The sequence below is a fragment of the Physeter macrocephalus genome, unplaced genomic scaffold, assembly GCF_002837175.3.
Source record: "Physeter macrocephalus isolate SW-GA unplaced genomic scaffold, ASM283717v5 random_32, whole genome shotgun sequence".
NCBI lineage: Eukaryota > Metazoa > Chordata > Mammalia > Artiodactyla > Physeteridae > Physeter > Physeter macrocephalus.
The window spans coordinates 1-22813 of record NW_021145318.1 but is presented as its reverse complement, the minus strand read 5'-3'; the positions used below and the strand labels follow the sequence as shown (position 1 = coordinate 22813).

The following is a 22813-nucleotide window of genomic DNA, read 5'->3' as shown; positions in this document are numbered from 1 at the left end:
GCTGTGACATGTTAAGGGGGGGAGAGGATGTGACTGAGATTGAAAGTGACAGCAAGACAGATCCTGAGTGACAGAATGGAACGGAGTGCAGGGAGATGGGCTGCACCGGGCAAACTTGTGTGCGCCCACCGAGTAGGAGCTGCTTGGGAGTTCAGATGTCAGGACAGGTGTCTGTATAGGCTGTCCCCTCCTCCAGACTCCCCTCCGTGCTTCCTGAAACCTGGGAGGAAAGGAGGGTGGCTTTCCTCATGGACACGGGATTTTGATCAGAGTGTAGAACCCACGATACTAAGGAGCTGCGGCTCAAGCACGTTTGGTGTCATCACCCAAGGCTCAGGAAAAGAATTTGCAGCAAATGTGTGCAAAACGGGTGGAGTAGAAGCCGGACTGGTTTCTCCTCCTCTTGGCTTTAGTCTTCAGAGTGGCCAATAAAAGCAGAATCGAAACCTAAGCATTCCTTCCTACTCTCTGTCCCCTGGGGGAGGGAAGAGAGGAATAAATGCCACATCTCATTAAGCATTGATGAGCTCAGGCAGGCAGAGTGGGCCCACAGCCGAGGCAGGCAGGAGGCTGGGGGAGGCTGCAGGAAGGACTCCCCAGCTCACCAGGGAACATCTGTCCCAGAACTTGGAGGCCTGCTCTGCAGGAAGTGAAATAAGGGGTTAACAACACATGTGGGGGTAACAGCTGCTTTTATTAAAATGAAATCAGAAGGGCCACAGGGACAGGAAGCTGGGTAGATGTGGGTACAAGAGAGAGACAGTGGCAGAGACAAGACGGCAGATCTATGGAAACTGCCTGGAAGGGTCAGCTCTAAGGTGCAAGAATCCTGAGGGTGAGAGAGAAAAGGGGAAGCCTGCTCTTTGTACCGTATGAAGCTGAAGTAATGAGACCTTAAACATGAGTGATCCAAGGTGACTTTATATAAAAGGTATAAAAGATTGGCACGAATATTAGTTTGAACAGGGAAATGGGAACTCTTTCTCTGAGCTCAAAAAGAAAGAAAGCCATGATTAAGGCTGCACAGAGTATAGGGGTAGGAGAGAATAAATACCCTAGTGACCCACATGTAAAACAGACTGTAAACGAGGGAATGAGATTTGAGGTTAACGGAGGGTCATCTTGCCTAGGCCGCCTTGGACGGCAACCGTGTCACAATGCCACGTGGGCATTCACGAGCGCTGTCCACCCGGAGTGAGGGTGACGGGCTGGAGGGTGTGAGGCGTCACAGCAGCAGAGTGGCCTGGGCTTCAGCAGGGCAGGAACACACACTGCTGATGAAGTGGGAGTGGGGACAGGGAGCCTAGCCCTGGCTTTGGGGTCTGTGAAGAGAAGGGAGGCAGCAGGAAATCAGGCCGCTGGGGCAGCGCTCACGGTATTGGGAGGGCAGCAGCAGACACAAGAGCAATAGCTTTCTCAGGTCAAAGGGCAGGCCCCTACCATCTGGCTGGAGAACCATGGGGTTCTGGGACTTCAAAGCCACACAGCCAGACTCAGAGACAGGGCTCGCTTGAGCCAATTAGAGTCCCTGCCTGTGGCCAGGTAGACAAACTCCTCTCAGCTGGGGAAAGGGTGAGACTCCTTGAGCCCTGCCCAGTCCTGAGCTCTGGGTGTCTGCAGGGAAGTGGAATAGTGCATTAGTGTTAAGAAAAGCATCCAGCGAGGTAAGAAAGGCTTGGGTAGCACCCACTGCCTCTGTCACTTCCGCAAGAATTTCTTGTTGAGGAGGAAGATGAGAAGGTTGACGTTGACCTTGGCCTTGTTGAAGAGTTTCATGACAGCCACACCCTCGTACTGGAGCTGCAGGAGGTCCTAGGAGGGAGGGAAGGGGCAGGGAGGCAAGTTTGAGGGTTTCTCACGGTGGCCCATACAGCTAGTCTATAAAACACTAACATCTTGGAGCCTTACACAGTCATCCAGTGGTACTGGCCACTGAAGTGGGCATTGAAACCCCCTTCACAGAGGAGGAAACCAAGGCCAAGAGACAAGTACAGTGACTTGACCAAATGTCAATTCAAGCAGAGCCAGGGCTTGAAATCATTTAAAAGACAAAACAGCAGAGCAAAAAGATTTGGATTTAAAATCACTGCTTCCCTGAACACTGGCTTATGACTTAGGCCGGCTTCTTAACCTTTTAGTCTCAGAGCCTATAAAATAGGGATAATGCTTGAGAGTTTCGGAGAGGATTAAATGAGGTAATGTGTAAAGTCCCTGACATGTGATAGGGCTTCAAATATTAATCCTGCTCTGACATCACCAGCCCACTCCACTCTCCTGATGCTTGGCAGTGGGGTCTGTGTCAGGGCACGGGGACAGAGAGGCTTGGGCTACAGAGACCATCACCCTTCTCTTCAGGAATAGATGATATGGATTGGGTGGGGAACAGAGCTGATGTCATCCGCAGCCCAGGGAAGCCAGGCGAGGCTGCCATCTTTAGGCTAGCACCGAAAGCCCATCGGGTGTCTTGAGGGCTCATGGGAGTGTCCCCTCACCTGATAGTGAAGCTGAAATCGCTCCATGTCCACACCCAGGAACTTGGCATTTACTTCGAACTTTCCTGCCTCATCTCCAGGGGTGATGTCAAAGATCACATTTCTGAAGCTATCAAGAACAGGATTCAAAACAGGGACCCACTGCCTCTTTCCAGGGTCACAGCCGCACTCTTCTACCCACTGCTGCTCATCCCAGGCAGTGCTGTGAGTCACCCAGAGCCAGGCTTTCCCTCTATCACTCTCTTTCTCCTCCCATTTTCACCTCTGCTTATACCTCAGCTCTTTTCTCTGCCCAGCCCTAATCAACTGTTCTCTCCTCCAGGACACTTTCCCAGCATCTTCTGCCTGGGGGTGTCTAGAACTGTGCCAGACCACACCCACTGCCCTTAACTCTGTCTGGAAATGTCGTGTCTTCCCCACTGTTCTAGCAGCTCCTTCAAGGCAGGGACCATGCATCTCCTTCCCTCTCACCTGGTGCCCAGCCCAGAGCCCCACCCCCAGGTTAGGACATGGGAAAGGTCGGACATTCTGCCCTCCAAAGACACATACTGAGAGGTGGGAAGATCTTCAATTTCCACCAAGACACCCTTCTCCAGGAGCTGGGCAGCAGTGTAATGGAGAGATGGCTGCTTCTTCCCTTTGCCAGAACTCCTGATGAAGAAAAGGCCCCAGAGAATTCATCTAACAAACCCTTCAACACCAAATACACTAGTTCTCTCTGTGGCTGGTAGGAAGGAAATTAGACCCCGAGGAAGACTTCTCACTGGTGGAGGACAAAGGAGGGGGCTGCACTTGAACCCAAGACTTTGCGAGTGAAACTCAAAGACCAGAGTCAGGAAGGGACCATGCTGTTCTGGGGTGAGATGTCCCTATCAAAGCTGGTAAAGAGTGGGGCAAAGGTCGACATGGGCAGGAGGAGAGGTCACAGGTAAGCTTCAAAGTGTAGGAAGGGAGCACCTACTTGGAGCTGGGGGCCAGGTGGTCCAGGCAGGCCCGGATGTACTGGCTGTAGTAGTCACCCTGCTCCTCATAAAAGGTGGTCTTAGTGCTCAGGGCCTGGAACGTGGCCTGGAGCTTCACCAGCTCTGCCTTCCGCCGCTGCCGGTGCCTGCGTTGGTTGCGGATGTCCTGGGGTTGGGGGCACCAGGGGAGGGGTGAGTTGACCCTTCCTGGCAGGAGAGCCTCAGGGTCTGATTCAGGCCCAAGAACAACTCACTGTAAGGATCTTCAGGAAAAGCAGGAAGAGGAAGATTTCAAGGTTGTTTTCCCTAGGAGGAGGGCAATCTCAAGGACCCTATCCCAAACCCTTGAAGGACGTTTCCAGGGCCTCTCCCCGATTGAGGAGTAACTGTTCCATGGCTCCTTGTTTTTTAGTGGAAGAGAGTTTCAAGGATACTCCCTTCCCTGACGAATTTTGAGACCTTTCCTTCAAAAAGGACCCTTGGAGATCGCTTGGCCTTCCCATGGCTGGTGACAATTTTGGGTAGGCACTCACCAGGGAGAGGCCTGCCCTTGAGGTGCCAGCACTATGGACATGCGTACACACACACACACACACACACACACACACACACACACACACACACACTCTCTCTCTCTCTCTCTCTCTCTCTCTCTCTCTCTCTCTCACTCCCTCTCTCTCTCTCTCTTTCTCGTCCTCCCGCTCCCTCCAGGCCCAGGCCGTTACCTTGGCCAGTTCGTCTACCAGCCCCTGGTAGCCGTTGCTGGCGCTGACCAAAGCCAGGCCCTCGAGCCGGCGCAGGTTCCGCAGGACACGCCGTTGCTTCTCTGCCAGCGGCAGGAGGGAGTGAGCTGTCAGCGAGCGGTGTCGTCGCAGCGACTCTGGGGTCTGGGCTTCACAGGCCTGGCGTCGGCACATCAGCCGCTTGTGGGCTGCTTCCTGGGGGGCAGAGATGCTGAGGGGTCTAGCAGGCCCTACCATTCTCCCCCAAGCCATGGTCCAGAGGGGGAGGGGCGGGGTGAGGTAGCTTGTGAAGAACATCAAAGTGTACAACCTCGCAGATGCTGAAGGGCCTCGTGGGTCACCTGAGAGGAAGAGTGGCCAAGGGGGACCCACTAGGAGTACAGCATAAAGGATTCCGGTAGACACTGGCTGCGACTTCCCAACGACGGAGCTTTGTGACGGCTCCAGGGTATCTGGGGTTCTCTCCCTCCTTCCGTCCTGCGTTTTGGGACAGGCCTCTACTGGTTGTCCCCACCTGTTCTCTGGGAAGCCCCTGGCTGAGTCTGTACTCCAGCTGGCCCAACTTGCCCCTGGCCACCCACCACTCACCACCTTCTCCTGCCTCCAGGCCCTCAAGCAGCCCACTCCCTACGCTGAGCACCAGCCCTTCGGTGCTCTTCAAGGGAGCCTGCCCAGACTGCCTCTCTTCACCCCCAGCAACTCCTAGCACTGACAGCAGGGGCTGGGGTCCCGGCAGGACTCTCTTATTTCAGTGGGGAGTAGGGAGGGAGGTGGAGTCTTGGCACTCTACAGCCTGAGGGTCTCTGGGGGTCAAGGGCAGAGGCCTCGGCCCCCCAGAGCTCACATTACTGGTGAGCACAGGTCTCTGCCCAGGAAAGGCATCAGCCATGCTGGTGGGGGGCAAACAAGACAGTACCTGTGGGTCAGCCTGCCGCTCACCTGCTCTCTGGAGGCCGAGAGGGACAGGATCTCCTTGAGGGAATCCCCAGAGTGGAACTGCATGATGTCAGCCAGCATCTGCTTGGTGCTGCAGGAGGAGGGAAGTGATGGGGGAGAGGTGAGGGACAGGGGGAGGGTCTGGACATGGGGCTGGCTAGGGCGCTGAGAGTAAGTGGACCTTGCCACACATCATGGCTGCCAGGGATGCTTGGGTGGTAAGGAGAGAGGGTGCGATGGGGGTCGGTGTTGTGAGGAGAACACAACCAGGAGGAAGACCCAGGAGGTGGGTTGATGGGTCTGTGATACAGAACTACCATGGTTCCGAACACACTGTGCTCTCTTACACCTCTGTGTCCTCTGCCTACAGTGCCTCCCACAAATGGTCTTCCTTTGAGTCCTTTGGCTGAAGGACACACTTCCTCCTCTGTGAGACCTTTTCCTACCTAGGTGTCCCTCTGAGCTCTCATGCACCTGACACCCACCTCCCTCTTGGTGGCTCTCTGATGTGTGCTCGCCCCTAGCCTCGCCCCGCTGTAAGGGCTTTGATGGCAGGACAGAGCTGAACACCCAGCTCACTGGTTTACCGGGTGAATGGGTGAGCAGAGGGGCTGCCTTGCTGGCAGGGGGATCAAAGTGGCGACCTGGCTCCTCTTCTGCCTGGATGACCAGCAGGGTCCTCCCTCACTTTTGCAGAACTGGGGTTGAAAAGCTCCATGCCCGTCTCCTGACCATCACTCGTAAGGACAGGGAATTAGAACACGAGCTCCTCCGCCGACTGGCTGTGGGACTTCAGGCAAGTTACTTAACCCAAGTTTCTTTCCTCCACTGGAAGGCCGGGAAACCATCATCTACCTCACCGTTTGTCCCTTAGGTTAAATGATGTATAAGAAAGCATTTGGTAAACAGCACAACAATATGCAAACAACTGTGTTGCCAATGTCCTAACTATTCCTTTGCCTTCAGCCACAAGACAGAGCAAAAAGCTGAGGCTGCCAGAAGGAAAACAGCTGAGACTGCAGCAAGGGGAAGGCCAGTTCGGCTTCAGGGAGAACTTTCTGAAGGATAAGAGAGCCCAGGAAGAAGGTGGGATGGCCACTCCAGAGTAGCCATCTTACTGGCCTGGGGAGGCTCACGGGGCCGAGGCTGCTCTCCCACCTCAGAAGCAGGCTCCGGGCATTGGTGTCATCAGCATCTGTCTCTAGCCCTTCAAACTTGTTGGTCAGTGTCAGGGACACTTCTAGCTTGCTCAGATCCACGTTCCCATCCGCAGCTACGTTCTCCCCTGAGGCAGGTGAGGAAGGAGAGAGACTAGCACACTTACACACAGATGGGGCCATGGTAAATAAATACACTGCTCCATGAGCCCCTCTTCCAGGAAGCTTTCCCACACTGCCCTGCGGCACCACCCTGTACCCTCAGCCCTGAGCACCAGCGGAAGGGCTGTTAACCACAGAGCTCACCCTTGCATTACTGGGGCTGTGCCTCCCCAAGCCTGGAGCTCCTGGCTGTCTCCCATCTGTCACCACCTCCACCCTGCCCTTCCACCCCTGTAAGCCAGCTTCCTTCCATTCCACAGCTCCTGAAATCCCCCCTCATCAGAGACACATTTTAAGACCCAAGACAGGCCCTATCCCTCCACGGCTCTCTCGCATGATTTAACTGGCCATTTACGTGATGGTACGGGGTGCCCTACTGTCTGTCCATCCTAGGACCAGAGGGAGAGAGGGAGAGCGTGTAACCAGTTTCCTGGCACACGTCCCCGACTGAACAAAAACTTGAGGGGGCACGTTCCCATGCCCTGCTCACCTGACTGCCCGCCCCTGCCTGCAGGCCCCCGCCGCCCGCCCCAGCTGTCAAGGATGGCACGCACCGATGAGGTCAGGGACGGTGGGCAGCTCCCCAAGGTCCTCCAGGAGCTCGTGCAGGGGGTCACGGTGATCAGGGGCGATCCAGTCCTGGTGTTCTAGCAACAGCTATAGGATGGAGGGAGAAAAAGAGATGCAGAGTTTGAACCAGGCCTTCCAGAGCCAGCCCACATACCCAGCGCCCCCAGGTTGCCGCCCCTCACCCTGTGCGTGTTGACCAGCTCCCCCACGGTGATGTACACCACAGGTTTGGCCACAGCCACCATGTCTGAGTACTCATCCATCGCAAAGCGCTCTTCTGGCTCTGGCACGTGGCAGGCTCGGCAGATGAACCTCCTACCTCCAGAGGAAGATCATGTGAGAGGGTGGGGCGGGCCGGCACCCACCACATTTCTATTCCCATCAGCCTTCCGCCGGCCCTCTCCAGTGACTGCTCAAGCCAACTGTGACTCTCCAGTCTCGGCTCCGGCCCTTCTGTGCTGCTCTACCTTCTCTCCCGGTGGTCCCCTCAAGCCAACTTCCTTCAACAGTCCTCTTTTCTCTCCAATGGGGAGTTCTTCCAACAATCTATCCTCCAACCCACTAACTATACTCTTCACCTCTATGCCTCCCCTCCTCATGGAGTTGAGAGGGGAAGTGGTACGTGAAAGAAGATGGGAAGAGGAGGAGGGGACAGGGAGGAATAGGATGCCAGGACCCAAGACCTGAACTTGAGGTGTGTCTCCTCCAGATAGTCATTCAAGACCCGCAGGTGCTGGCTCTCCCTGGAGAAGGCCTTGCCAGCTGCAGCATGCTGCAGGAGTTGAGCCACAGCCCCCAGGGCGTGGCGCTGGGGGGTGGCCAGGGCGCCGCCTGCTGCCATTGCCACAATGTCGAAGGCGTCGGGGGCCACTACAGCCGGGTTCAGGAAGCGGTAGTACAGGAGGTTCCCTACGACCTGAGGGCACAGGATCGTAGAAGCACCTGGGGTCCGCCTCCACAGCCCCAGCCCCACTCTCCCAGCTCACCTGGCCGGAAGGACCACCTGCATCAACCCCGTTATTGTACAGAAGAGTAAACAGACCCAGAGCAGGCTGGGAACTTGCTCAAGGTCACGCAGCAAACTTGAGCAATAGCTGGGACTGGAACCCAGATCTGACAAGTCCAGGGTTGGCCACTGTCAACTCATGCCCTGGGTGTCTTTCCGTCTGCTACCTGAGCCCTGCTGGTGAGCCAGGCTCGATTGACAGGGTGGAGAATATTTTCCTTCTTGGATTTTTACAGCATAGTGTTTTCTGCCCTTTTGTGTCAGTCTGGGGGTTCACAGGCACCATCGGGGCAAAGGAGAGCACAAGAGGTGGGGGATGGGAGACAACACTTGCCTTATAGACCTCATTCTCTGTGGCCTCGGGGAACTTCTCTGCCAGAGTTGTCTTCAGGACCTTGGCCACATATCGCATCCCATACCTGGGGGCAAAGCAATAGGTACGCTATGGCCCTGCCCACCCACCCCAGAGTGAGGGCCTGAGTGCCTGCCTCTCCTTCCCGGGGCTCAATCACCCCAGAGCTGAGCTCAAGCACTGGCCCTCCCCTATCCACAGCCAGCTCCCTGCTGCCTTCCTCCAAACATCTCTGGGCCTTGTCCCTCCCTCCTGCCCTTATGTCAGCACCGAGTACCAGGGCCCAGTCAGCCACTAAGCTCTCACGCAGCCTCCAACCTGGCCTGAGAGCCTCTTCTTTGGTCCCCTTTAGTCTCCCCTGGGAAACACCTCAGATCCCAATATTCATCCCGCATTCCCCACAGAGGCACCTTTAGCCTGTACCTTAGGTGTCTGACACCCACAGCCAGAATCCAATCCCAGGACAGCCTGGCAGGCTCTGAGGCTGTTATCACAGAGCATCTATGAAGGGCCTGGTCTGGGCTAGAGGCAGGGGCCGAGGAGCACAATGAACTGGAGTAGAAGCATCCAGTCCTAATTCCACCACTAACCAGAGATGTCAGCTTAGGCTGTTTTGCTCCCCTTATAAGTTTGTTCCCTCATCTGGAAAATGGGAATGTTCATTCTTGCCCTCTCTATCTCATAGGGTTTTTATGAGGATCAAGTGAAATTACGTCTGTGAAAGTAATGGTAGAGTGCTATTCAAACATGCTAGACTTGGGTGTGCCACCTACAAATTTAATTAAATACGTTTAAAAGCTATTTCCACCTCCTAGGGTATCAGGGACAGAAGTTTACAGCTCACTGTGTACTTTCCTTTATTAGTCCTAGGACAACCTTTTCTGAATCCTAATTTTAAATCCTTAATCCGGTCTTCCAGGTTTGGGGAGCAGGGTACTGAACTCTGTGGGCTCCCTCTCTGCAGCATCCCCACCTTGCTCCGTGCACCACTGAGCACCAGAGAGGCTGGTTGGCCGAGGGATGATCTAGAGGAGGCCCCACCTTCTCACCGTTTTCAATCATCTGTTTTTCAAAAAATAATTATTGACTAAATTTTAAGAAAGGAAAGGACTTTTATCAAGTGTTTACTGGTTTGAAGTTTTCTTAGTTTTGACTTTGTGGACTGAAGAGTTTTATATTGTCCACCATTTACACTCAGACAATCATATGTCCCCATAATCACTTGAGGTTCCCTTCTCTGGCCCAGTGATGTCCTGACTGCCCACACAGACCTGCGTGCTGTATTCCAGCACAAGTCTCTAGCCGGGTCTTGGGGCATTCTCCACCCATCTCCTGAAGCCCTTGAGCACCTCGAGACCAGTTTCCCTTCCTGCTTCCATCCTTCAGTATTGCTCTGCTCTCCCCATCGTGGCCTGGCCCTCTTGAGATCCTGTGCCTAGGCTGGTGTGCGGCTGTTGCACATACGGAATTTGGTCCGCAGATGAGATGATGGCTGCAAGGAACTTATCGGTCATGGCAAGGAGGTTGCGGAGGGAGATGTCCAGTCGTCTCTGGACCTCGGGGTGGCTCAAGGCCTGCTCTGGGGTGATGTCATAGGGGAGGTGGCTATGGGCAGAGAGAGACAAGTTATCAGCCAGAAGCCCCTCCCATGGCCTCCCCTCCCTAAGGCTCTACCCGCTAAATTCATTTAACAACAAGATCTCATACATACACGCTGAGGGCAGCCCAGCATACACTTAAGGGGATTAGGCCAGAATAAGAGAAATGACTCAGAGAGGACTAGAGTGATGTGGGTGGAAGAAGAAAGAGATGGAGCACCCAGGGGGAGGTGGAAGAGTGTAGGAGGAAATGGAGGACCTGGAGTCTGTGGAAAGATCCTAAGGGGAACCAGAGGAGACCAGGGCCACCCTGCATATCTTTGGTAGTTGTGGTGGTGGGGAAGGCTGGGCCAGGCCTTGCAGTACCCCCAACCTATACGCCTGCATGCCACCCAGAGAAGCCACCAGCACTGCTTACTCTCCTCAGCAGCTCCATTTCCCTAGTACCTATGCATCTGAGTTAATGCCTCCAATATATAAGGCCAACTTATTTCTCCCACTATCTCATTTGCCTATTCATGTATAAATTTGAATATTCAACTATACTCCTATCAATAAGGAGTCCATATCCCAACTCCCAGTAAATCTGACATATCATTTGCAAGCCCTGACATGGCAATTAAACACATTTGCATTTTCATCTGTGCTCATTCTATGTTAAGCACACCAGGTCTGGTGTCATTTACAGCAGTTCCATGTTAATTACCAGAGGGGGTCTAAAGGCTACCATATTTCATCCTATAGGGCTGGTGTCATATTTGCATAAATCAGCATGCTCATTTATATGCCACCTTCAAAGCAAGCTCAAGCTTCCCCAGTGAGGCCCAAGACTGAGCTGATCAAAGAGAGCTCTCCCTCTGCCCGTCTGCTCACCTGCGCTGCCCTGTCTGGGCCTCGGTCTGGTTGATCCAGCTCTTGTAGAGGTGGACAGGGTCTGTGTGGATGCTGAGCATCTTGTCCTCCAGCACATCCTGGATCACCTTGCCCAGGATCTCCTGCAGGGCACTCTGCCCCCGCCCGTTACGATAGAATCTCACCACCAGCCTCACCACCGTTGGGTTGCCTGTCACCATGTCCTGGGGCTGCTCCACCTTCGACCTATGGGTCAAGAGGTAATTGAAGCTGGTCTCCTGCCTCTGTGTAAAATAGCTGCTTTTCCTTTTGAGATTTTTGGCTCTTAAAAGCCCGCTCTGGTATCCCTCCTGTTAAGGAATGTCTTGTTATCTCTGTCTCGGCCTTTGTGCTAACATGTCAGTGCATGTCCTCCCTGCATGCTGTCCCAGGAGATGGCTTGTCTCCACGGGAGGCAGAGAAAAGAGTTCTTCTGATTCCATTTCTACCTTCAAACCTCAATAAATTGTCAATAAATTGTGAAGGAGCCAATAGTGGCATCTCTTCACCCATTCTCTTCCCATTCCTTTGCATCTGGAAAACCTACTTGATTTCCTCCTGGAGTGCTGTCTTGAACAGCTGGAGCAGGAGATAGGCCTCTCGGCGGTTGGAGGCATAGTTGTATAGACTGAAAATCACTGATTCCATGAACTTGGTGGTTTTGTTCTGCGGCATCTGAAAGATCAGCTTGGCCAGGTAGATGGGTTGAGTCTGTACACGATGGGGGAGATAAGAATAGCTGATAATGCACCTTGAGGACTGGTGATCAGATAAAGAAAGGCTTTGCTGATTGGAACTTGGAATAGAGAACACTGTCACACTTTCTGGGGGGTACTGGGAACATTCCAGACAAATGAAGAGAGGTAGTCTCTTTCCCTGGGTACAAGGCTTTAGGATTGTGGGAAAGAACACCTTACTTGCAGGTAAAGGCACAGACATGAAGGCCTCAAAGTCCCAGACCCTCAGGAGATAGTCGAGATATCTCCTTCCAAAGTCCTCTGCTCACCTGGAGCAGGTAGAAGAGGTGTTGGTAAGCTTCTAGTTTCTGCCGTTTCTCTTTGCTCAGCGACTTTAATCCCTTCTGCTTGTCCAGAACCATCATATCTGACAGCTGTTCCTTATTCTTCTTGGTCAGCTTCTTGCAGTGGGAGACCACTTCCTGCAGGGGCGGGGGAGCGGGTGATACAACCGACCCAGGCCAGCACAGAGCACAGAACATATGGTCTAGAATCAGTGCCCTGAAGAGCCAGGGCTTTCTGCTGTTCAAGGTATTCAAGGAATGAGCCAAGGGAGATAAACAGTTCTAGGGTGAGAAAGGGCCTCCTACTGCCCGGAGACTCCATCTGGCACCTCTGCTGTCACAGGGTGAGTCCCCAAAGAGAAGTGGGTTACCAGACTGAGGCACCATGTCTATTCGTTTCTGCTATTATTTCTTATTAGACTGTTGTACAGATTTGAGATGGAGATATCACTATATCACTTCCACCCCGTCACTGCATATTTGTATGGTAATTTACAGTTTAAGGAGCTTTCATATCTATTTTTACATTTGGCCTGGTGAGGTAGGCACTCTCATTATTCCCACTTTACTAATGAGGAAACAGACCTAGAGGTTAAACGACCAGCCCGCAGTCCCATCTCTAGGAATCAGCAGAGCCAGCCATTCCAATTTTATGTCCAGTGTTCTTTCTGCTATATCATGTGCCCCAACAAATTACTAGAAGGGCAGAGGACCACTGTACAAGGACCTGAACCATGTGATAAAATCCAGACATTTAAAAAATCTTTGATTAGCAACCAGAGAATGGCCAGCATCACCTCTCCAGAGGCAGCTAGATTTGGGAGAAGGGTGGGCCAGTGGGCCCCTCACCTGCAGGGTGATCCGATTCTTCACCAGCAGGCCAATCTTGATGTCCATGAGATTGAGGTCCTGCTCCAGCTGTTGATTGGACCGGATCTTCCTGACCACCTCTTCCTGGAGCTTCAGCAGCTCTGCCTCAGCCAAGAAGTCCTGGTGGCTTTGATTTAAGAGGTGGGCAAATCTGCGTACCACGCTGAGAGGGGGATGGGGCGCGTGGACTGGCAGGAAGGGAAAAGGCGCCAGGATTAGACATGCCTTCACTAGAGGCTTCCTCTCCAATCCCCTTCCCCAGTAATCCCTCCCTCAGTGTCCATTCTGCTTGAGGCTAGCAGGTCCCCAACGCCAGTCCTTTTCTAATTAGTTCTGCCTGCAGTTGGAGGGCAGTGGGCAGCCTCCCAGCCAGTCCTGTCCCCGAGCTCCTTATCTTATAACTAGGGATGACACAAGAGCCGTCCTTCCCCTGCCTGGATTCACCCCCAACCTGGGCCTATCTCGGTGACCTCCCACACCAAAGTCAGAGCCCTAGCATCCTCTGATGATCCGTTTAGGCTCCCCTATTCTGATTCACTCCCCACTCCTGCTGGGCCAACTTACCCATCCTTCATCCCAAGTTCACTTCCACCTATCAGCCTCCACTCAGCCCTGCCTGACCCTCACACAACCCTCCTCTGTCAGGAGTGTCTGCGTCGGGGGAGCACAGATAGAAGGAATGTTCAATGGGTTTTATAATATAGGGAGGTCAGAGTTAGATGGATTCTCCTTGAATCTCTTTTGGAATGACATTTGAGCAAAGAGAAGCCTATGAGCTAAGCTACAGGGAATAACAACAAAATATCAGCTAAGACATATAATGTTCACTATGGAACAGAAACTGTTCTAAGTGATTTAACATACTTAAAACAACCCTGTGAGGTCAGCACACTGTAACTTACTGAGGAAATCACTCTGGTACAGAAAGGGTAAGTAACTTGCCCTAGGTTACACAGCTAGTAAGAAATGAAGGAGTCAGATTTGGAGGATAAACAAAACTAGGCCTGGTCCTTAAAGGCAGTCCAGTAAGGGAAGCAGACAAATAAACCACAATTCACTACAGTGTGGTTAGTGCTCTGAGAGAGGCAAGCATGGGGACCTTTGGGAAAGTGAAAGCGGGCCACCAAAGGCCACCTGCGGAGTGAAGAAAGGCTTCCGGGAGGAGGTGAGACCCAACCTGATGTCTGTGAAAGGGAGGTGAGAGGGAGTGCACTTGGCTGTTTTAGGAAGTGCTAGAAGTCCATCATGTCTGTAACACAGTGCGGAGGGCGCAGGTGCTGAGGGACAGGGCTGGGGGTCAGTGAGGTCAGAGGTACAGGGAGAGGTTGGATCAGAGTTTTGGAAGCTGTGCTTAGGAGACTGGACTTTATCCCCAGGGCAATGGGGTGTCGCTGACAGGTTTTAAGAAGGAGAGTGACAAGATCACGAGGTTTAATGGACTAATCTGGCTACTGTGTGGAAGATAGATCTTTGAGGAGTGAAGAATGGATAAACCAGTGGAAGACAGCTGATGGCATCTTGGATTCAATGAGATATAGCACCTTAACTCATTTAATCCTCACAACAACCATACCTTATCATTATCTCCATTTTATAAATGAGAAGATGGAGGCAATAAAGAAGTTTAGTAACTTGCCTAGGGCCACACGGCTAGTAAGTGGCAGTGCCCTGAGTGGAGCTGGGGCTAATGAAATTGGGATACAGACCTGGGAAAAACAAGTTCTTCCAGAGAAACTATAAACTAAAGAGAAGAAAAAGAGATCAAGGATGGTTAGGGCAGTGGTATTAATGCAACAGCAAGAGAAAAAACAGAAAGGGCCAGGCTAGGGAGAGGTAAGGAGGGAAAAGCAGCTAGCTGCCCGGAAGCAGATGGACCGAATGTCTGTGGCTAGATAGGGGCAGATGGTACCCCTGCTGGCAGGACAGGGTGGGAAGATGGACTAAGGAGGTGAAGGAGATGATTCCTGAACAGTGTACTCAACCTTGAAGCCCACAGGTGTGGCCTCAGGCCCAGGAAGGAAAGGGGCCTACCTCTTCGGAAACCCACGGGCTGGAGGCAAACCTGGAGATAGACCACTAGTCCACTTCACCAAAAGGAGGGGGACCTCCAAGGCTGGGTTTCTGGGCTTTAAGAACAGGAGCCAAGAGCAGCCTAGAAGGACCTCTTTAAGGCTTTAGATGTATGCCCAACTACTGGAAACCATGGGGCAGGAAGATGGATCTCCCTCAAGTTCTCCTCCTCAAGTTTCCTAGCACTGCAGAGAGGACCCCAGGTACCTCTCCTGGCTTCCTGTGTGTTGGGACACAGAGGGCAGGAAGTGGAGGAATCATGGGTCAGGGAAGAGGGCAAAGTTAGGGAAGGCTGGAACTCTAGGGAGAGGAGAAAGATCCTTTTCTTTCTTTTCTTTCTTTCTTTTCCTCCCTCCCTCCCTCCCTCCCTCCCTCCCTTCCTTCCTTCCTTCCTTCCTTCCTTCCTTTTGTGTGAGGCTATCTCTTACTGGGGTGGGGCAGGGGGCTTTTGTTACCACCTCTGTTCCACATTCCTGCACAGACAACTTGTACCTTCCCCTTTTCTTTTCCTCCCTCCCTCCCTCCCTCCCTCCCTCCCTCCCTTCCTTCCTTCCTTCCTTCCTTCCTTTCGCTTGTGTGAGGCTATCTCTTACTGGGGTGGGGCAGGGGGCTTTTGTTACCACCTCTGTTCCACATTCCTGCACAGACAACTTGTACCTTCCCCTTACCTGCTGTGTGGCCCCAGGAGGGATATCTAGACCTCCCTTCCTCTCCCTCCCATCAAACTGGGTTATCTGCAAAGGCAGGAGCACATCTCCTCATTCCTCCACCCACCCTGGGTCCTAAGGCATGCTCAAGGTTGGGAACATCAGCTGCTGGTGAGAGAAAAAGGCTTAAGAAGGCCAGACAACTTTTCTAAGGTCCCAGTTTGTGAGCTGTGGGGTCGTGTGACTTTCTACCTTGCTAACTGTTGAAAGCCAGGAAACTCGCAAAGACAGACACTTGCACAGACAGAGGAGGGAAACCAGGCAGTTTACCTAACATCCTGTAGTCATCCTGGGCTTTCCTGGCTCGGAAAAATGCCTGGATCTTCACGATGGAGTTAACCTGCCAGGAACACAGATGGGAAAAGGGTTGCTGGCTGCCTGTGCTCTGGTCTCATGGATAATGGTTGGATATGGGGACAGGGGGAGTGTGATGACACTCACATTCTTCTGGAAGTAGCCCAGACGCCTCCGGTATCGCCTCCGAGCTGCCCACATCCGGGCCCAAGCCTGGATCTGGGGGCAGAGACACACTGCCTCAGAGCTCCAGGGTCAGGGCCCGCTCTCCAGGCCAATCCAGCCATCTCTAGAGGTCATAGGAGGTGAGGGGACTAAAAACTGTTCTCAGAGAGTCCTTCAAGAGAGACAGGAACCCACCCAAATCATGATAGCTACCTTGATTACAGCATTCGTGTTTGCTTTTAAATACTGCAACCGTTCCAGGTAAATCTTCCGCTGTCTGTAACCCCGCCAATGAGCCTGAGATCAGAAGGGAAAAAGCGGTAACCTCAGCTGGTCCCTGTTGGCCTGAGAAGCTTGTGGGAAAAGCCTCGTCCTGGGATCTCCAGGGAAGGGGCAGGGGGTGGGGGGAGGCAGGAAAGCAGAGGGGGAAGGAAGGGGAACCTGGCCCTGTTCTCAAAGAACTTCCAACTTCATGGGGAAGACCAAACGTCTGCATGTAGCCAATCATACCCTCTGCCACACTCCCTGGTCCCCGTCCCGCCCCCACACTCACACTTGCGCCATGCAATCAAACATACATACTCATGCTAAGCAACACCTCCTCACAGAAACAACTGTTAAGATACAAGCGTAAAAGATATTAATAAAGCATACATCTACTCACCAGCTTCACCACAGCATGTACCATAACCCCCCCAAAATACTCATCCACCCACATAAAGACTACCCACACTCTGTCACACACTCCATGGTCTGGAGAGGCACATGGTGGCACGGGTGGAAAGTGTATGCGGGCACAGAGCTGTGTGCCCACCATCTCTGCCAATGGCCATCTGGGCAGCAGGTCATTCATACTCTCATAACTCACCCTTCTCTTTACAACTCTACCGTTCAGCTGTGAACCCCAGCTCTAAGCAAATCTTCCCTCTAAGACCCCCAGTAATTCATCTGTCAGGCTGATGGCCCTCCCCACTGCTAGTCTGCTGCAAAGGGTCTAAATGACCATCTCCTCCATAAATCACATCCCCTTCGGTCCCTAAGACACAAATCTCATGGCTCCCTTCTGTTTTGGTCTCCTTCCTAGGGGCTTCTTCCCTTTCACCCCAAGCTTGTGTGAGATTAATTTTCCTAAAGTACCACTTAGACCATGTTTCTTCCAGCCCCAAAGTTTCCAGAAGTTCTCAACCATCTGACCCCACACTCCTGTCTACTGATCCCTACTTCCTTAAGGATTTTAACCACCTCAGACATTTCACTTTCTTCTAAACATGCCTTATGATCTTCTGCCCCTGAACCTTTGTCTATGCCCACCCTCACCCCAGCCCTGTCTCTACCCACTGAAATCCTGTCTTTTAGGGAACACATTAAACATCTCCTGAGAGCTCAGGCCCTGGAGAACACTCTGCCGCTGACATTGCCACGGCTTGGTGCGTTAAGAGCATCCCCTTTCAGACAACTGTCCCTCCCAGCCCCTTCTAAAGCCAGCTCTCTTGGCCAGGCTTTCCCCTAAGACTTACACTGTCCATCTGTTGGGAAAGGATATAAAAGAGACAGCTTGGCCCCATGATACCAGCTGTCCATCTTGGAGCCTAGAGGCCAGGAAGCCCCAAGTCTGTGCCTTTCCTCAGCACTCCTTCCCCTCCTACTCCAGGTACTGCCTGACATATTGTCAGTTGCTGTGGGGAAAGGCAGAGGGGTCTCCTCTCTGCTCTTACCACCTACCCCCCCCGCCCGCCACGTGGCTGCTCCTTAAAGAGAAGGCCTCCAAATCTGGATTGGTCAGAATTCAGGACACTGACTGGGGTCCTGGCCAGGGTCAGACCTCTCAGGAGAGATTAAAGTCTCAGCACACCCAAGCTGCTTCGTTTCTGAGTCTCACTCTCCCTAGCTAGAGAGCAGGTAGCCTGGGGCTCTGGGCCCCCTCTCCCTTTCTCTGTCTCCCAGGACCCAGGCCAGAGCCGGCACACATCCAGGATCAGTAGCAAACTTGCCTTCGGACATTGTGCCCTCTCCCACTGTTGGTGTGGCTCTTCTGCTCCTTAGAGTTGGTGTGAAATGCCAGGCTGTGCTCAGGAGGGAGGAATCCCTATGATTTAGACCACTAAATGCTGATTATTAAGGTTCTGTTTTTAATTCTGGGACCAATGCCCCAAAATTTAATGTCTCATAATGGCTCCAACCAATAGAGTACGTACTGCATGCACTAAGTGCTACATGTAATTTTCCTACTTTACCCTCACAATCAGCATGAGGCGAGTACCACCATTATGGATGAGGAAACTGAGTGCTGGAGAGGCTTAAGTAAGGTGCCCAGAAGTAGTAGGTCCAAGAGGCAAACTGCAGCCTCTGACTCCAAAGCCTGAGTTCTCAATGACCACCACATGTCCCAGATCATAATCAAGGGCCATTGGCCAGTCTCAGTCTGTGCCTCTGTCTCCCTTGGGGTTCTCTGGTAATATCTCTGCGTCCCTACTATCACAATATCTCACATCCACTGTATTCCAGTTCCTGCGATGGGAGAGATGTGATCACTCACCTGTGTCTCTCACACCCATCTCTCACCCTTGCCCAGTGCCAAGTGGCATCCTTCGCAGATACTGGGCATTTGGAGGTGTTCATTAAATAAAGTCTCTTTTACACTGCCAACATTGCCACGAGGCCCTCCAGGTCACATCTGCCTGAGGAGGTCTCTGTTTGCTCAGCTCCCACTGTTCCTGGCTTGTAAAGTGCCTGGGCCCGAGGCCTATCTTCCCAGTTGGCCTTGTGCCCCAGTTACTTGGGGGTTGGTCTCAGAGGCCACACTGGACCATCCACAGGTTGGGAGAATAAAAATGGAAAGGCTGGCTGGAGAGAAAAGGTAGAGTTCTTTCCATAAGGTATTCCACTCCTTTTCTGTTTAACCACCACCACCTCTTCACTACTCCTTTTCTAGGCAGGAAGTCCTCCTGGTGTCTATACCCTGATGCCTCACTAAATCTTTCACTCTCCCCCTGGAGAAGCTAAAAAGCAGCTCTCATACCCTCTGGATGGTGATGATGACAGTAACTAGCATTTATACCATGTTCTTGCCTATCTGCCAGGTACTGTTTAGATGTACTTTAGATAGTATCTCAGAACAACCCTATTAGGTGGGTGCTACAGTTTCCAGATTCCTAGTTTTCAGATGAGGAAACTGGGAGAGAGTGAGTAACTTGCTGAGGTCATGCAGCTAACCTGGTGGAACGGGGATTCAAACCCAAGTAGTCTGGGCTCCAGAATCCACGCTCTTAACCACTGCTGTTCAGAGGCCAAAAGATCATTCCCAACTCCACTCAGCAAAAAGTAAGTAGGGAGAAAACCCTGAAGCTCAGGTATGTCCAGGCCCTGAAGCCTCAGATGGCCAGAGCCTGCTACCTGGATTTTGATGATTGCTGGGAGCCAGGTCCTCAGAAAGTGGGAACGTTCAGCAAACTTCTGCCGAACCAGGAAGCCGCGGAGGCGGGCCTGGAGCCGGATAATGAAGCCCACATTGGCCTTCCAGAGCTGTTGGCGGTCGTGGGCAGCAGTGATCTTGGTGACGGCCAACTGCGGAAGTAGCAGAGAGAGCCTTTGGTGTCCTGGTGGGTGGGAGCCTCTCCCGCAGGAAACTTCCCATCCATGAGCCTCCTCCTTTGCAGGGGCCCGCCAACCTGGATCTCCTCCCGAGTCAGGTGGGAGGTGTTGAGGCGGCAGCCGGGGGGTCGCTCCCAGGTCCCCTGGAAGGTCTGCAGATGGAAGTAGTAGGCGGTACCATCCTTCATGTCATGTTGAACCCAGAGCGCTGTATCCCCTAAGCAGAAACCAAGTAAGCAGAGAAGGCTCAGAGGAGGCTAGAGGTGGCTGAGGCATGCAGAGAAGGGAGGGGCATGGCAAGGCCACTACCTGGGCGCCGCTTCTTTGCCATGGCATCTTCCAGGACTTGCTGGTAGCCGTCAGCACAGTCAGGAACCACCCCTCGGAGGCCCACGGAGGGGTTCCTTAACACCCGTTCTGTCTGGGCTGCCTTGCCCTCCTTGATGGCCTGATTGATGGCGGCCACACCAAGAGCCACTAATAGGGGCATCGGGAGGAAGTGATCAATCTTTCTGAGCCCCTCCCAGAGGCCCTGTCCTGTCTGTTGGGAAGGGATCCAGAGAAGAAGGACACAAAACCACTCTGCCTGATGGAAGGGACAAGGACATCCCAGGATGGACACAGATGAAAAGAAGCAGCATGCAGATGTGCTTGGAGGAAAAGGTAGCAATCAAGGAAGGCTTCCTGGAGGAAGGCCGTGTAGGGCTGGGCTGGGGCTTGGTAAAAGGAAAGTCAGCTTGTACAGAAGCTCCAGGGCAGGATATGGTCAGAGAGCCTCAATACAGTCTTTTAGGAGGAGAATAAAGTCCAAGAAGTGGGGGGAGTTGATGCAGCCCCTGCTTTCCAGTCACTAACAGACAGATGGACAGATGGACTCCAGACACTGAAAACTAACACCATCAGCACCCCACACCAGAAATAACACCAGTGTCTATTTATACTGACCTTGCCTAGTTTTCCTCAAAGCCAACCCCTCTTCGCCAACTTCAAGAGTAAACATTCTCTAACCAGAGCTGATTGTTGGAGCCCAGACTCAAGCTACCAGTAGAAAACGGGATGGGTTTTTGACCCCCATGTGGTTTCACATGCTCACATTGCAGGAGGAAAGTGTACACAGGAAGGCACAGAAGGAGGCAGTGGGTGGACTATGGGCTCTCGACTCCTGAGGATTTCCTGCCCAGCTGACTGCTAGGAAATCCATCCTACAGTCGAAGCAGCAGCCCTGTTCTCATTCTGGCCTGCCTCCCCAAAGAGGTTGAAATGGAGAAGGAGGTGACTGGGGAGGCTCCCGCAGAGCCCACATCTCCTCGCCTCCCCCAACCCCTCTCCCCTCCACCCCTGTCCCCACCCCCGCCCATTTACTCCTCTGAGCTGTGTTTGTGTCCTGGTTGGCTCTAACCACTTCCTGGCGGATCTCTTCCAGCCATAGCACAGCTCCAGGATCCCCTGTCACCTGGTAAATTGAAAGAGATGGGACAAGATGAGAGCCCAGGCTGGTCTCCCCAAGCCCAGCTGCCCAGGGGAGCCAAACTGCAGGCCCACATTGGGAGCCACAGGGTAGCAGTCTCCACTCCTCTCTGCCTACCCTGCATGGGCATGGCCTTGTGGCTCCCTTGGACTGCTGCTAGGTTCACAAGGTTCTTTCCTACCCTGCTTTCAGGCCAAGCATCAGCTCGGCTTGACCACAGCACCCCCAGAACCCTCTTAAACCCTCAGCATCCACCACCCTCTCAACAGCTCACTTCCCTGCTCTTGTGCCTCAGCCATGTCCAGGAAGAGCCCACGCCGGAGGCCCCACTTACCTGCCCCTCCTCCTCATTCCCCTACGCCTCAACTCACAGCTTCCTGGGCCCATCTGACCCTGACCTCCACCCTCTCCTTCCCATTCCTCTCCACGCTCCTCTGCCGCACAAGGCAGTGGGATGATTGCATGTAACCACGGGTCAAGTGAGCCTGTGCCTGCCACACTGTCAGGCTTGTTCCCTCCCTTGCTTTAGCCAACCCCAACCCCAGACTCTACTCCCTCCCAGCTCTCCTCATTAATAGAGTGAACGTTCTAAACTAACATTTTATTGAGCGCTGTGTTCCAGGCAGTGTTCTAAAGCACTTTCTTATGAACTAAAACTTGCAAAGCACATAAGACAATGCTCGGGAACAGAGTTAGAACTCCATCAACCTTAGCTAGTACTCCTGTCATATTACCTCACTTAAACCCTGTAACTCTGAGACAAGTTCACTATTATCACAAGCTTGTAGGTGAGCGAACTGAGGCCCAGAGAGGGTAAATAACATGTGCAGGGTCAGGTGCCAGGATGCAACCTGGAGTTGGATGCAACCTGGACAAGGATGCAGGAGTCCTTGTCCTCTGCCACTCTCTACGCTGCCGCCTGCTCTGGATGTTACAGATTTAAAACCCTGCCACATTCTTCAGCTCACTTGGTTTTTACCCTCATTCCAGTAGGTAGGTAGGACCAGGGCATGTAGTATTTTACAGATGTATAAGGAGAGCTCAGAGATGTTAGGGAATTGCTATAAGTCACATGGTCACTGAGTGTCAGAGCAGGGAATCCAGTCTGGGTTTTCTGGCTCCCAGACCTGTGCTCTTCCCAGGCACAAGGCCCCCACCATTCGCTCTGGGCTGGCAACCAGAACTCTGCCCTTCTTCCCCATGGCCAGATCAGAACCCCCACTGCCTCGCATCCCCAGAAGGGACAGTGTCCATCAGACTGGCTTTCCCAGGGTGCATACTGGGCACAGTTCTACTCATAGGGGATATTCTTCCTGCTCTGGTGACCAACCCAGCCAGCCCAAGCCTCACCTGCGCCTTCTGCTTTTTGGCCGCCACAAGGAGGAGATGGTACCGCGGGGCGACAGGAAGGCTGACGTCATCCAGGCCAGCCGCAGGAAGCAGAAGGGAGGAGAGGGTCTTTTCAGGGTTGTTCTGCTCCAGAGCCTCATTGATAAGGCTGACCGCAAGGACCTCTGGGAAAGAGAGATCTAGGTGGGCAGAGGGCCCAGACTTACGGCTAAGGGATGGGGCTGTCCGCATTGGGCCATCTTCCCCCAGTCCTGGACTCCACTCACGATTGGTCTCTTCCTGGACCTGGGCGTTGACCTGACTCACGGTGGCCTGAAGATCATTCCAGCTCAGGAAGGCCCCAGCCATTCCATGCACCTGTTGCAGCTTCACCAGAGTATCAAAGTACCTGGCAGCCAGGTGAGCGAG

At 53.1% G+C, this 22813-nt stretch overlaps 1 protein-coding gene across 1 annotated transcript; it reads right to left on the bottom strand.

Annotated features, from left to right (window-relative positions):
- Positions 1-676: 676 nt before the first annotated feature.
- Positions 677-22807, bottom strand: LOC102995192 (ras GTPase-activating-like protein IQGAP3; the record flags this gene model as incomplete). The annotated part of the gene is made up of 25 exons (XM_028483452.1): positions 677-1812; positions 2493-2601; positions 3042-3143; positions 3454-3620; positions 4180-4392; positions 5137-5224; positions 6292-6418; positions 7007-7109; positions 7205-7337; positions 7706-7938; positions 8363-8447; positions 9845-9985; positions 10852-11076; positions 11417-11580; positions 11876-12028; positions 12740-12948; positions 15808-15877; positions 15979-16050; positions 16210-16293; positions 19390-19560; positions 19665-19804; positions 19897-20064; positions 20950-21040; positions 22406-22569; positions 22672-22807. Coding segments are annotated over 25 exons (3462 nt in total), but the record flags the coding sequence as incomplete, so codon positions are not given.
- Between the last annotated feature and the right edge of the window lie 6 nt (positions 22808-22813).